This window comes from Saccopteryx leptura, chromosome 10 (genome assembly GCF_036850995.1).
Source record: "Saccopteryx leptura isolate mSacLep1 chromosome 10, mSacLep1_pri_phased_curated, whole genome shotgun sequence".
Taxonomy (NCBI): domain Eukaryota; kingdom Metazoa; phylum Chordata; class Mammalia; order Chiroptera; family Emballonuridae; genus Saccopteryx; species Saccopteryx leptura.
In genome coordinates, this window is record NC_089512.1 from 29,990,697 (window position 1) to 30,004,619 (window position 13,923).

The following is a 13,923-nucleotide window of genomic DNA, read 5'->3' on the forward strand; positions in this document are numbered from 1 at the left end:
TTCATGTAGAGGAAAATAAAGCTGGGTATAACCTAAGACTGCTGGTATGTACTAGAGCTAGAATTTAAAATCAAACCATGTGAATACAATGTCCCCCACTTTCTTAACTATCATACTTTATTCTTGAGAAAGTCCTAGGAAAAAAATGATAAAAGACCATGTTATTAACTTTGAAACCATCCTTGCTTCTCTTAATTTTAACAATTTCCCCTCATCAGATGTTTTTGCGTATGAACAGAAAAACAAGTCCTACTAGCCCCTCAGAGGATATTAGATGGATGTGATGTTAAATGTAGAAGTAGAATGAACTTTGTTTTTCCAGTCGAAACCCTGAAAATAATACTTTAGGCACTCTACAAAGGGTTAAACATTGCTAAAAATAAGTTTTAAAATGCAACTTGTTTCTTATAAAAATTAATTTACTGCATGATCAGTCCTTGATTACTTGTAGCAACTAAGGGGACCAATACTGGTACAGATGATTGCAAAGTATGGATACTCTAACTCCCTTAAGCAGAAAGGCAAAGTATCCCTTATGGGACAAAGAAGGGGCCATGCTCTCTTAAAGGGGCCTACCAGGTTAACGGATTCATAGAAAGGGATTCCCATGCAAAGTGATACAGGTAATAGGTGATGTAACCAGTATACAATACTTGTAATTCTCAAACTGAAATAGTTGGATAAAACAGTGTTTTTAATAATTCTACAAAAACCAGTTTTTAAAAAAGAAAAGCAATTATTCCATTTGTGGGAGAACTTTAGTCCAGCTGTAATACTGACTACTCAGAACACAGAAAGAAGTGGTTCTAAAACTTTAGCATCAATCAAAATCATCTGGAAGATGTGTTAAAACTTAAAATTACTGGCCCTACTCCAGTATTTTGATTCAATATGAGTTTGGACTTTTAACAAGATCCCAGGCAGGGTAGATGGTTCTGTAATAGGTAACAAACATCCTTTCGAGAACTACTGCTCTCAAGCTCAAAAATTACAGTAGCAGAAAGGAATGTTGTCAATATTCTCAATTATAGTTCCATAACCTCAACTTCAGAGTATGCAAAACATTTCTTTTATGATTAGTGCATACAAAATTAAATTGTGGTATCAAACATCTTTCAAAAGCAAAAAAGGGTTGAATGGCTGCATGCTATTTCATTCTACATTCTAACCTTGCTCTGTTTTACACTGAGGATGCATTTGTTTACAAATATCATGTAAATGCCTTTGTAAAAACAGATACCCCCCCATTTTTTTAATGAGAAACTCACTAGAAAGCTTTAAAATCATTAGGTATTAAGGTGTAAAGTGAAAGATGGCCAGCCCTACCACATAGAAAGTATTTACTGCCTGACTTGTGGTGGTGCAGTGGATCAAGCGTTGACCTGGAACACTGAGGTAGCCGGTTCAAAACCCTGGGCTTGCCCGGTCAAGGCACATATGGGAGATGATGCTTCCTATTCCACCCCCTTCTCTCTTTCTTTCTCTCTATCTCTCTCTGTCTCTCCTCTCTAAAAAATGAATAAACAAAAAATTTTTTAAAAAAGGAAGTATTTACTGAAGAGCTACTGAGCCTCTAGATGAATTAGCAAATAAAGACTACAAACTTCTAGACTAGATAATCAATTAGAATATAAATTTCAGGCAGACTTGAAACACCTTCAAATAAACTAGACTTCCCCAAAGTGCTAAACCTACCACCTCCCTAGCTAATCTCATAAGTGCTATTGGATCAAGGGGCAGGTGTGGGGAGATAACATGGATTGTTAAATCAAGCTATTATGTTTATAAGGACCACACAAACTAGGAATAAACCTTGATATTCTTGATGAATATATGGTTCAAGAATACATAAAAGTGCATCATATGACTTCTACCTTAAAATACAAAGTGAAAAAAGAATTTTAAAAAAATCTTTATTTATTGATTTTAGTAAGAGAGGAAGGGGGAGAAAGAGAGAGACCAGAACACCGATCTGTTCCTGTACGTGCCCTGACTGGGGATGGAACCAGCAACCTCTGCACTTTGCAAAGACGCTCTACCCAACTGAGCTATCCGGTCAGTGCAGAAGTAAAAATTTTAAGTGAGTTCAGGCCATAATTAATGTTACTAGATATAAACAGGTAAAAAAGAAATAACAGATGAAACGTAAACATATGGCCAGCTTCATTTGTTAGGTAACTGCTACCACACCTCAGCCAAAACAAAAATACATACAGTACTTGCAAATTAAGAACCTTTGGTGTTGATCAATTAGTTCAAACCTTGAAATTCTTGAACACTTAGAATCTACTCTAGTCCCTAAAGGTGAAGAACTGTTAGCAGAGAGCACAAAAGAATAGTGTTCACTATACAAACATGTCAAACCAACATGTCTTACATCTTAAAATTTATAGGACTTTTTTTGTGTGTGTGTTTGTGTGACAGAGAGAGGGACAGACAGGAAGGAAGAGAGATGAGAAGCATCAGTTCTTTGTTGCGGCACCTTAGTTGTTCATTGACTGCTTTCTCATGTGCTTTGACCAGGAGGCTACAACAGAGCAAGTGACCCCTTGCTCAAGCCAGCAACCATGTGCTGAAGCTGGTGAGCCTGTGCTCAAGCCAGATGAGCAGGTGCTCAAGCAGGTGACCTCAAGAGTTTCAAACCTGGGTCCTCTGTGTCCCCGTCTGACACTTTTTTTTTTTTTTACAGAGAGAGAATCAGGGACAGACAGGCAGAAACGGAGAGATGAGAAGCACCAATCATTAGTTTTTCGTTGCACATTGCAACACCTTAGTTGTTCATTGATTGCTTTCTCATATGTGCCTTGACCGCGGGCCTTCAGCAGACTGAGTAACCCCTTGCTTGAGCCAGCAACCTTGGGTCCAAGCTGGTAAGCTTTTCCTCAAACCAGATGAGCCTGCGCTCAAGCTGGTGACCTCGGGGTCTCGAACCTGGGTCCTTGGCATCCCAGTCCGACACTCTATCCACTGCGCCACTGCCTGGTCAGGCCCAGTCTGACACTCTTATCTACTGTGCCACCGCCTGCCTGGTCAGGCTAGAATGTTACATGTTAACTGTATCTCAAAAAAGCTCAAAAACAAAAAGAAGAGTGCTCAGCTAATATCATGGTACTGCCATTGCCACCTGAATATATTAATATGTGGTCAAAACAATGAAAGAATGTCTATAGTCAGCAACATAAAAATTTGAATAATTCTCCCCCGCCCTTACTTTCCAAGAGAGAGGAAGAGAGATAGAGACAGATTCTCACTTGTGCCTCAACTGGGATCTACCCTGGCAACCCTCAGCAGGGTCGGATGCTCTGCCCATGTTCACAATCAATTTATATTTAGTGCCTTGAGATGAAAGCTCCAGGGAGCCATTCCTTAGCACCCGGGGCTGATGTACCTGAACCAATCAAGCAATGGCTGTGGGAAGGGGGCAGGGATAAGGAGAGAGAAGGGAGAGGGGGAAAGAAGGAAAGGGGGAGAAAGAGAAAGAGAAGGAGAGAAGGGGAAAGGATGCAACAGCTACATGCTGGGCCCATACTCTACCAGTGAGCCGAATGGCCAGGGCGTAAATTATTTTTAAACTTGATTTTAAAAGCATGATTTAATCCGTAAAAGCAGAAAATATTAAGGAAATATTTACGCCCAAGAATAAACAAAAAACCTTTTGGAAAATTAATAAAATATAGACAATCTAATTGGTATTAAACAGAAAGAGAAATTATATGTACATAGACACAACCACACACACCACACTAGAGTATCTATATTTATGATGCACTCATATGGGATTAAATTTTTCTTAAATGTCCTTGAGATTTCATTAGGAAAAATACACTTAGAAGATGATCAGAATAGCCAAGACAAAACCAAAACTCCTACTCTGAGGACCCCCAGGCTCCAGCCAACTTTCCCAGGCACGAAGTTCTTTACTATAGTATTTCAGTGATTTTACTATTTTAATACAGTATGTACTATTAAAGGGGGGAGGGTAGCACACAGCCAGTTCCAAACCTATTTGGCCCAGGTATTTAGCCTAGCATACATGTGTTCTTTGGGAAATGCTGCCACTGACACCACTTGCTAAGAAACCCGTTATAATTACTAACTTTCTGCACCAGTTTAAGGCAGGTGGACATGACATAGCAGGCTTTAAAACTCTTCCTCTTATGTGGACCAGTTAGCTGAATTAACAAAGAATGTGTGATATATTGCTCATTAATTTTTTTAAAAATACCAGGATTAAAAAAACCCAACAAAACCAGGATTTTTCTGATTCAAAATAAAAGCTCTATGATATGATGCTCATCTATTATAAAAACATAAAACACTGTAATTTAATTACACAAACGTAAGAGGATGATAAATACTAATATACTGCTGAGTCTATTAAAAGTGGGAATACCAGGTATCCAGTGTATTTCCTACATGTAGGGAAAAGCCAGGATGCAGCAGAGTTCTGCAGTTTACCTTACTGGAAGTGTCTGAGATTATGAACAGAATTCTCAAGTACACTTAATTGAGAACATACACTAAATGCACAGCATAAAATTATGCGTCTGAAAGAAGCCAGTGAGTATATGTTTTACATGTTTCAAAGTTTGACTTTTTAAATGTATAAGGTTAAAATAAGTTCATACATACCTGAAAAAGTATAATACTGCTTAACTGCATACGCCTTGCAAAATACTGTGAATCTTAAAGCTGGGTGGTGCCTATGACATTATCTAACCCAAAGCTTCCTTTGACAGATGAAGCTGAGCCCCCAAAAGGCTGTTTTGCCCACTACTATACAGCTGCTGATCCTTTGATTCAATTGAATTGTCTAATTTCCTTTCTTCTAACCACAACACTGAGCTGTTGTCTCCTCTTTGTCCTACGTATTACCTTCCCCTTCTCTTGGTCCTACCACAGCCACTGGATACAGGGCTTCCTCTACTTCCCCCTCTTCTATCTTGCTTTTCAGGTCCCATTTCCTTTCATATCCCTCTCCATTAATCACTCACTTTTTCTCTTTGTCACCCTAGAAGCATTCTTAAACAAGTAAAATTTATTTTTACAAATCAGTATAATTTACAAATAGTCCAGTTATTCAGAATTAGAATTTCAAGGTTAATTCTTTTACCATTCTAAAGTCAATATAATTCAACACACATCTGTAGTAACTTGAAGCTTCTAATGATTATCAAGAAGTAAATACCTAATCAAATCTCATTACTTGGGACATGAGTAACTACTCGTTTACACCCGTATTTTAGCTCCCATGCAACCACCTTAAGGACAACAACAACAAAATAAAAACGTCAGAACATGTTATCTTCACAAGAATCAAAGTGAATTTTAAAGCTTGAGGTATGCTGAACAGCTCTTTTCTTCAATGTGTTACCTACTTAGGTATTCATCATCACACAACCCGTATGGCAAAATCTTTTTTGCCAATGTAGGATTCAAGTAAATAAAGGAAAAAAGAAAATCTCACCCCCGATGGTACTTTCTTGAAATTCATGAAATTGACCTTTCACAAAACGAAGCACTAGGCTTGATTTGCCAACTGCAGACTCTCCCAGAAGTACTAGTTTGAACTGGCAAATTTTATTTCCAGTATTTGGCCCGTTGGGTCTTGTTGCTCCTCGATTAGCCATGTCCAAATTTGAAAGAAGTCCCTAATTTCAGTCTCTTAAATGAACTTCCAGGATGCAAGTTGTAATTTTTTCTCCCGGAGATAAAGAAACCTGTAAATATAAATCAAATATACAAATCAGTAAACAAAATAAATGTAACATTAATCACTTTAACAAATTTTGCCTATAACATATTATTTATTTATTTATTTGTGACAGAGAGAGAGAGAGGGACAGATAAGGAAAGACTATACAGGAAGGGAGAGAGAGAAGCATCAGTTCTTCCTTGCGGCTCCTTAGTTGTTCATTCACTGCTTTCTCATATGTGCCTTGATGGAGGCGGGGTAGGGGCTGCTACAGCACAGCTAGCAACCCCTTGCTCAAAACCAGCGACCTCGGGGTTTCAAACCTGGGTCCTCTGCATCCCAGTCCACCGCTCTATCCACTACACCACCGCCTGGTCAGGCATCTATAACATATTACTGTATTATATAACAATTATAACCTCTACAGGAAACTGAATGCCATTTAGTTTAATTCATTACCTTTGTAATGAAATAACATAACAGCATAAGATTTGAGCCTGATAACCATGCTAAGTTGCAGGACTTTAAAAATATTTCTAAAGTTAAAATTTTATTAAAGACTCAACTTAGTGCCAGGTACTAAATACTGCCACTCAACAATCTTACAAAGTTAGGCTATTATGATCCTTAAAAATGAGGAAACAGGCAGAGGGAGGTTAAGTAACTTGATTGAGGTCACATAGTTACTATGACAGAAAGCTGCACCAGAGCTGAGTTTCAAACCCAGGTAACCTAAGAGGTGACTCAAGAGTTCAGGTTCTGGAACCAGACTACTTGGGTTAAAATAGTTTTAAGGAAAATTAAGTTAATAAATGGAAAGCTCTCAGGACACGACAGCTCAAAAAATGTTGAATATTATTACTTAATGTTCTCTGTTTAATAGTGATTCTGAAGCAACAACTTAAATTTTAATTTTTAACTACAGTTAACATTCAATATTATTCACATGTACAGCGTAGTGATTAGACATTTATATCTTATGAAATGATCCCCCCATAAGTCTAGGACCCACCTGACACCATATAGTCACTACCATATTATTGACTATATCCCCAATGCTGTACATCACATTCCCGTGACTATATTCTAACTGCTAATCCTTGTGTACTTCTTAATCCCTTGAACAACAAATATTTTTTGGCTCCCAGGTTTGTGTTTAGTGGCCAAAAGAGTTAAAGTCATTTCCTCATGTGCTGAAGTACATAAACACGGAAGTCTATGTGGTGAGCTTATTAGTCTTATTTACTTATAACTTTCTGTAGTTTTGAGGCTAACAAATGTCATTATTTTCTACTTAATACATTTAGAAAAAAACTAGCCTGAATGGCAACTTTTATCTTCTTGTTACCTAATAATGCTAGTTTTCAATCTCAAAGAAATTAGCAAACATTTAAACAACCCTTTCCCAGCCTCCTCACAAATCAATCTTAAATTTGTTTTCTTCCATCTTTAATCAAAATCTAATCATGTGCTTACTAATATTAAATCTGATGATTCTCTCCCTAGAATTGCTGTTACATTTTATTTAGATACTTCATAAGAAATATGCCTTCTCCGTGAAAGTGTACACAAGAATCTCTCCTGACAATGAATTCACTAATAAACATATCCAAGAGACATTACATTCAAAACAATAAAATCACCTCTGCCTTATTTAAACAGCAGCTTGGAAGAGTCCTTTATTCGTTAACACATGGTGAAATATTTACAGATGAAGTATGTCTGAACTGCTTCCAAAAAATGGGGATGTAAACAGAGTCAGAGTGGCCATAAGTGAATTGAAGCTACAGAATGGGTTCTCTTATACTATTCTCTCTACTTTTGTGTGTTTACAACTTTTCCCAAAATACAAAAATCTTGCAACCCTCCCACCCCCACTAAAAATATACCAGATTTGGGAATGTAATCTGGCTGGCTATACCAATGTCTGCCAAAGCAAGTTCTTTCACTTCCCTGTCCCTATTTCCGGAATACCTAACCTACATAGCTGTGGTGAGAATTAAATGGGAGAACATATGTTCGAACTGTAATTGGTGGAAGCCCTTTGATGAGTTAATGACCAAGTATCAATAAAATGTCATGGAGACTGGAAAGGCACCAACACACCTTCAGATATTATACACAAAAACAACTGATATACATCCCAATTGTCTAATTACCTGACAAAACAGCAAATTAAATTACTCGCCAATGAAAATATGCTCCGAATTTTCATGGTGCTTCCAAAATTTCAGAAAGAAAACATCCGATTCCCATAAAAAAAAAAAAAAAAAGCTTTACCTTTGCCTTCTCATGGATTACAGTTCCCCATAGTCTTTCAAAAAGATAACTATATTTAATTATATACCGTTAGCTTAGCATTAAGGTGGAAAATGATGTGTATTTATTTGTATTCACTATGGAAACTTGCTTTGCAAAAGATTTTGCATAAAATGCATTTTAACCTTTTGGAAATAACTTATTCTACAATCAAAATTGTATTAATAACAGCAGCTGGCATTTACTGGGCCTTATATTGTGCACTATTCTATGGCTTTTGCTTAGAGCAACTCTATGAGCTCTTACTATCATCCCTTATTTACATAAAAAATAAAGTTTCTGATCTGTCCTGGATTATCACAGTGGTGTATTCAGGTCCCCCCCCCCCCCCTTACTAGTTAAGTGAAAGGCAACTGATTCAACACTTTGATTCCACTCAACATAATACAAAAAGCAAATATGTGAATTATGACATGCAATACTGAAAACGTCTACAAGTCTCGGGAGTAGCCACTTCAAGAAGAGCAGAGCAGGTCTAATGGTCTCTAGCCAGTGAGCGTGTTCAGTGCTGGAGTTCCTGAAAGCGGCGGTTCACCGCCTGCTCGGAGAAGCCGGGAATCTCTAGACAGCCACTCCGGACGAACCTTCTCCTCCCTCCATTACCCGTCTTTGGAAGTCGAAGGTAGGCGGAGCTCCCCAAATTCACACCTGCCGTAGGCCCCGGTTCCTCCGCGGAGAGCACCTGAATAACTGACCACAAACTCCGATCGCCGGAACGAGCGGGCCCGCCGGGCCCCTGGGCCATCTTTCCGGTCCTCCTCCCTCGAATCTGGCCCGGCTTCGGCGGGGATCCCCCTCCCCCCAAGCCTGCCAGGACAGGGGACAGGCACCACCGCGGCCTCCAGTATTCACGGCGCCATCTTGAGTAGGGAAGAGGGTGACACCCGTCGCTCCCTTAGCCAGTCCCCAAATCCTGGTCCTCCAGAGCCTCTTGAAGAACGAGTCACCGGGGCCGGCAGGACGAGACGCCGGGTTCGACAGCTCTCCGGTCCAAGGCACGGGCGCGCGAGAGGTAGAAGGGGACTCAGTGCCGGCAGGGCCACCGGCAGACTGGGGACAGCGGATCACCTGGGGTCCCGCCCCGGGCAGGGGGAGGGACGGGTTGGTTACCTTAGACCGCAGCACGCAGAGCCGCGGGGCTGAAGCTTCCCGGCGGCACGTCCCAGGCGCAGCCCGCGGAAAGGCTGTGGCTCTGGCGGCGGCGCGTCTCCTCCTCGCGCCGCTCCCCTCAGACTGGACGGTGCGGGGCTCGTGCCGTGGTGCCGCCCCCGTCGGGCCCGGTCCCCGCCTCTCTCCGCTCCGCCTTCCTCTCTCCTTTCTCCTCCTCCGCCGCCGGCGCTCCAGTTCCCACTAATTCTTCCTCCTCCTCCCTCCTCCGCCTCCTCCCCTCAGGCCGGCCGCGGGCTCCTTCGCGAACCAAAACACAAACACTCCAGTCCCAGCGCGAGAACCACTTCCGCCGCCCGGCGCCGGCCTCGCCGCCACGTCGCGGCACGTAGCGAATTACGTGCTTTCGTCACTTCCGTCGCCGCCAGTCCGAGCGCTTCATCCGCTCCCCGACTCCCCCCCAAAGCCCTCCCAGCAGGCGCTGGTCTCGGGGCGGGGCGGGGCGGTCACGTGGTCTCCGCAATTCCATCACCTCCCTCCCCGGAGGCGCGCGGGGCCCCGCCCTTACTGGCGCCATTGTTATCTGGGCGGCGGTCTTTGCCTCGCTGCGGCCGCCGTGGGAGGGCGAGACTACGTTACTGCCCTGCTTTCGGGGGAGCGGACAGAAGTGGGGTTTGTTGCTGCCAGCCTATGTGGGGCGGCGAGTTCCCTCTGTGAATATTAACTCACAGCCCCCCTTACGCTCTGCAGCACCTCAACCCTGGCAACCTGACTAGGGACTGGAGAGAGCCCCCCAATATATCCCTGGGGATAGGTGGGTCGGTAAAGGCAGTAAGTGGCATTGTATTTCAAGAAGGAGGATAAGTGCCTCCCCATCTCAAAAGTTTTCTTTAGGTGGGGAAATCTTAAAATCATAACTTGCTTTTATTGAGAGTTGACTTTTCGGTGCAGAGGGAAAAGTCCTAAAGTAATAGCTCTCTTTATTCAGAGTCCTTCGTGGGTTACTGTACTAAACGCTTTGCGGGACCTGCCCGAAGTGGTCCTCTCAGCTGTCAAGTCTCGCGCAGTGCCCGGCATCCAGGAGTTCAGTCATGGTTGTGGAATGAATGAATGAGGCGTACCTGTTTTACAGGTTAAGAATTTGAGGCATAGAGATTGTGTAACGTCTAAAATCAACACCGAGTTGGTGATGAAATTATACTCTTAACTTGCTGTCCGGCCCCAGAACCTGAGTTCTTGAGCAGAATTCTAGTGAAAGACACCATTCATTACCCCCCACAACGGATCTACATAAGACAGTCTGCATTTGTTAAATCTCACAAGATAGGCAGTATCTGGCCAGGCATCAGAAGCAAAACAAAACAAATATTTTGTTTTATAACTTGGGAGACTATTAAATTGATTTTCACTCAGGATAATGGCCACTTTTCGGTTTGCAGTATACCATTTATAGCTTTGTTGTGAGGACATCGATATTGATTGTCTAGGCTGTGTACTTGGAATAAGATATCCCGTGGGTGCTCAGCAACATTAAGCAATAAAGTTGATTTGAACCCTTGAACAGCCAGTCTTTCAGATCACTCCCCAGTTACTAACCAGAAGAGTGTAATGTGTCATAGGTAAATGGTATATGTGGCATTTTATCCCCAAGGGGTTGTTCCAATGTAATGTGTTAGTCATGGTAATACCTCTTAGACAATTCCGGGAAGAATCAGGAAATAGGATGTATCACATCAATTTTGACATGTCAACAATATGTCCAAAATCAAACCTACTCCACTACAAACCTGCTTCTGTTCAATGGCAGCGTTTTTTTTCTTTTTTTAATTTATTGACTTTTAGAGAGAAAAGAAGGAAGAGAGAGAAGCATCAATTTGTTTTTTATTTTTTTTATTTTTATTTTATTTTTTTTTCATTTTTCTGAAGCTGGAAACGGGGAGAGACAGTCAGACTCCCGCATGCGCCCGACCAGGATCCACCCGGCACGCCCACCAGGGGCTACGCTCTGCCCACCAGGGGGCGATGCTCTGCCCATCCTGGGCGTCGCCATGTTGCAGCCAGAGCCACTCTAGCACCTGAGGCAGAGGCCACAGAGCCATCCCCAGCGCCCGGGCCATCTTTGCTCCAATGGAGCCTTGGCTGCGGGAGGGGAAGAGAGAGACAGAGAGGAAAGCGCGGCGGAGGGGTGGAGAAGCAAATGGGCGCTTCTCCTGTGTGCCCTGGCCGGGAATCGAACCCGGGTCCTCCGCACGCTAGGCCGACGCTCTACCGCTGAGCCAACCGGCCAGGGCTCAATTTGTTTTTATGCATTCATTGGTTAATTCTTGTGTGTGCCCTGATCAGGGATGGAACCCACGACCCACAACCTTGGCATTTGGGGATGATGCTCTAACCAACTGAGCTACTTGGCCAGGACGATGACTGATGACTTATTAGCAGCCTCCCAGTCTCCTGGACTTGGAAGGACAGAATCATCTTCAAGTTTTCCTTCTTTCCCTCATGAACCATTGTTCAGTAGTCTATCACCAAAATTCTTTTATTTATTTATTTATTTATTTATTTATTTATTTTTTAACAGAGACAGAGAGAGAGTGTCAGAGAGAGGGATAGATAGGGATAGACAGACAGGAACGGAGAGAGATGAGAAGCATCAACCATCAGTTTTTCGTTATGACACCTTAGTTGTTCATTGATTGCTTTCTCATATGTGCCTTGACTGTGGGCCTTCAGCAGACCAAGTAACCCCTTGCTCAAGCCAGCGACTTGGGTCCAAGCTGGTGAGCTTTTTTGCTCAAGCCAGATGAGCCTGCGCTCAAGCTAGTGACCTCGGGGTCTGGAACCTGGGTTCTCTGCATTCCAGTCCGATGCTCATCCACTGCGCCACCGTCTGGTCAGGCTATCACCAAAATTCTTGAATCCCCCAAATGAGATCTAATTCCAATGCTTGAGCCATGATAGCTTTTATATATACAAATTAATGCTCACTCTTGCCTTATCAATCCATTGTTTTACACTTTGGCCAGTCACACTTAAAAAAGTTTTCAAGGGTATCTTATTACTTGCCAAATACAGTCCACGTTCTTCAACTCTGGACCCAACCCGCTTTTCTTTTATTCTATTTCAGTAGCCTACCTCTCCCAAATTCTTATTTGGGGCCTTAATCATACTGGTCTACTATGTCCTATTCCCAGAATGCTGCCTGCATGTTCTCATCCTGACATCTTCACCTTGTTCTCTCTACCTGAAGCACCATTACCACCCATCACTGTAGGTCTCACCTTGGCCAGGATGCCAACTCGTATAGACAGCAGCTGAGGATACTTCTATTGTACAAGTGATTGTAGGTGGTGGCAAGGTAGTGAGAAAAAGGCTATGGAAACTTGAGCTAGTCATTTTCAAAACATTGTATCTTTGCAGAGCATCATGCAAGCTCAGATGTCACCTATTTATTGCCCAATTGACTTCAGTTGACTTCTAAGCCTACTAATTCTAAAGTAGTTTCCCTCAAAATAAATAAGTAAACAGTCAATAATGTTCTAATAACTATGTATGGTGTCAGATGGGTATGAGACTTATCAGGATGCTCACTTAGTAAGTTACATAATGTCTAAGTACTGGGTTGTACACCTGAAAATAAAGTAATATTGTATGTCAATTGTAATTGAAAAAAATAAGAAACTAATTTTAAAAAGAAAAATAAAGTAGCTTCCCTCTAGAAAAGCTTTCTGTTTTCTTTATAACTTATCAGTATGTGAAATGATCTTAGTTATTGGTTTACTTGATGGTTATCTATCCCTACTAGAATATAAATTTTGTAACTATGGATTGGCTTATATTTATTCCATTTTATTCCCATCATTGACACAAAGTAGAGACTCAATAGATATTTGTGAACAAAAGAATTGAGTGGAAAAAAAAAAGAATTGAGTGAACACTTATATGAACATACCTTGATTTACAGATTATCAAATCATTTAAAGTGCTTAGGGGGAGAAGAATATATCAACTATATAGGACAGTGGTCAGCAAACCGCGTCTCACGAGCCACATGAGGCTCTTTGGCCACTTGAGTGTGGCTCTTCCACAAAGGGTACTCCAGCTTAGGAGTACCCTAATTAAGTTAATAACAATGTACCTACCTATATAGTTTAAATTTTAAAAATGTGACTCTCAAAAGAAATTTCAGTTGTTGTACTGTTGATATTTGGCTCTGTTGACTAATGAATTTGCCGACCACTGATATAGGAAGTTATGGTAAATGTTTTTTGCAAATGTTAAGTAGTTTTCCCAATCACTTTTTAAATTTTGTGCTGGTTTTACAAATTCTTCATAGAGTTCTTAAAAAGACTGGAACCATATAAATTCCATTCAAATTCTAAGATAGATGATTTATGTACCCTGAATGTGAAGAACATGATAAATATTCACCAAATAACTTTAATTAAATTCTGATAGTGTAAACCCAATTTAAAGAAAATTCCATACTTAAAGTTTGCCTGACCAGGTGGTGGCGCAGTGGATAGAGCATCGGACTGGGATGCGGAGGACCCAGGTTCGAGACCCCCAGGTCACCAGCTTGAGTGCGGTCTCGTGACTTGAGCAAAAAGCTCACCGGCTTGGACTCAAGGTCGGTGGCTTGAGCAAGGGGCTACTCGGTCAGCTGAAGACCTGTGGTCAAGGCACATATGAGAAAGCAATCAATGAACTAAGGTGTTGCAATGAAACACTGATAATTGATGCTTATCATCTCTCTCCGTTCCTGTCTGTCTATCCCTGTCTATCTTTCTCTCTGACCCTCTCTG

At 41.7% G+C, this 13,923-nt stretch overlaps 1 protein-coding gene across 2 annotated transcripts in view; it reads right to left on the bottom strand.

Annotated features, from left to right (window-relative positions):
* RAB5A (RAB5A, member RAS oncogene family) overlaps positions 1-9,477 on the bottom strand; it is a 37,601-nt gene extending 28,124 nt beyond the window's left edge. Inside the window, exons 1-2 of one of the 2 annotated variants that reach the window (XM_066351555.1) lie at positions 9,125-9,477; positions 5,468-5,720 (exon numbers count right to left, since the gene is read on the bottom strand). In XM_066351555.1, coding sequence (XP_066207652.1) covers positions 5,468-5,630 — 163 coding nt within the window. In that variant the 5' untranslated portion in view covers positions 5,631-5,720; positions 9,125-9,477. Of the gene's footprint in view, positions 1-5,467; positions 5,721-8,662; positions 9,037-9,124 lie in introns of those variants that run through there. The other variant, XM_066351557.1, reaches the window with a different exon arrangement.
* Between the last annotated feature and the right edge of the window lie 4,446 nt (positions 9,478-13,923).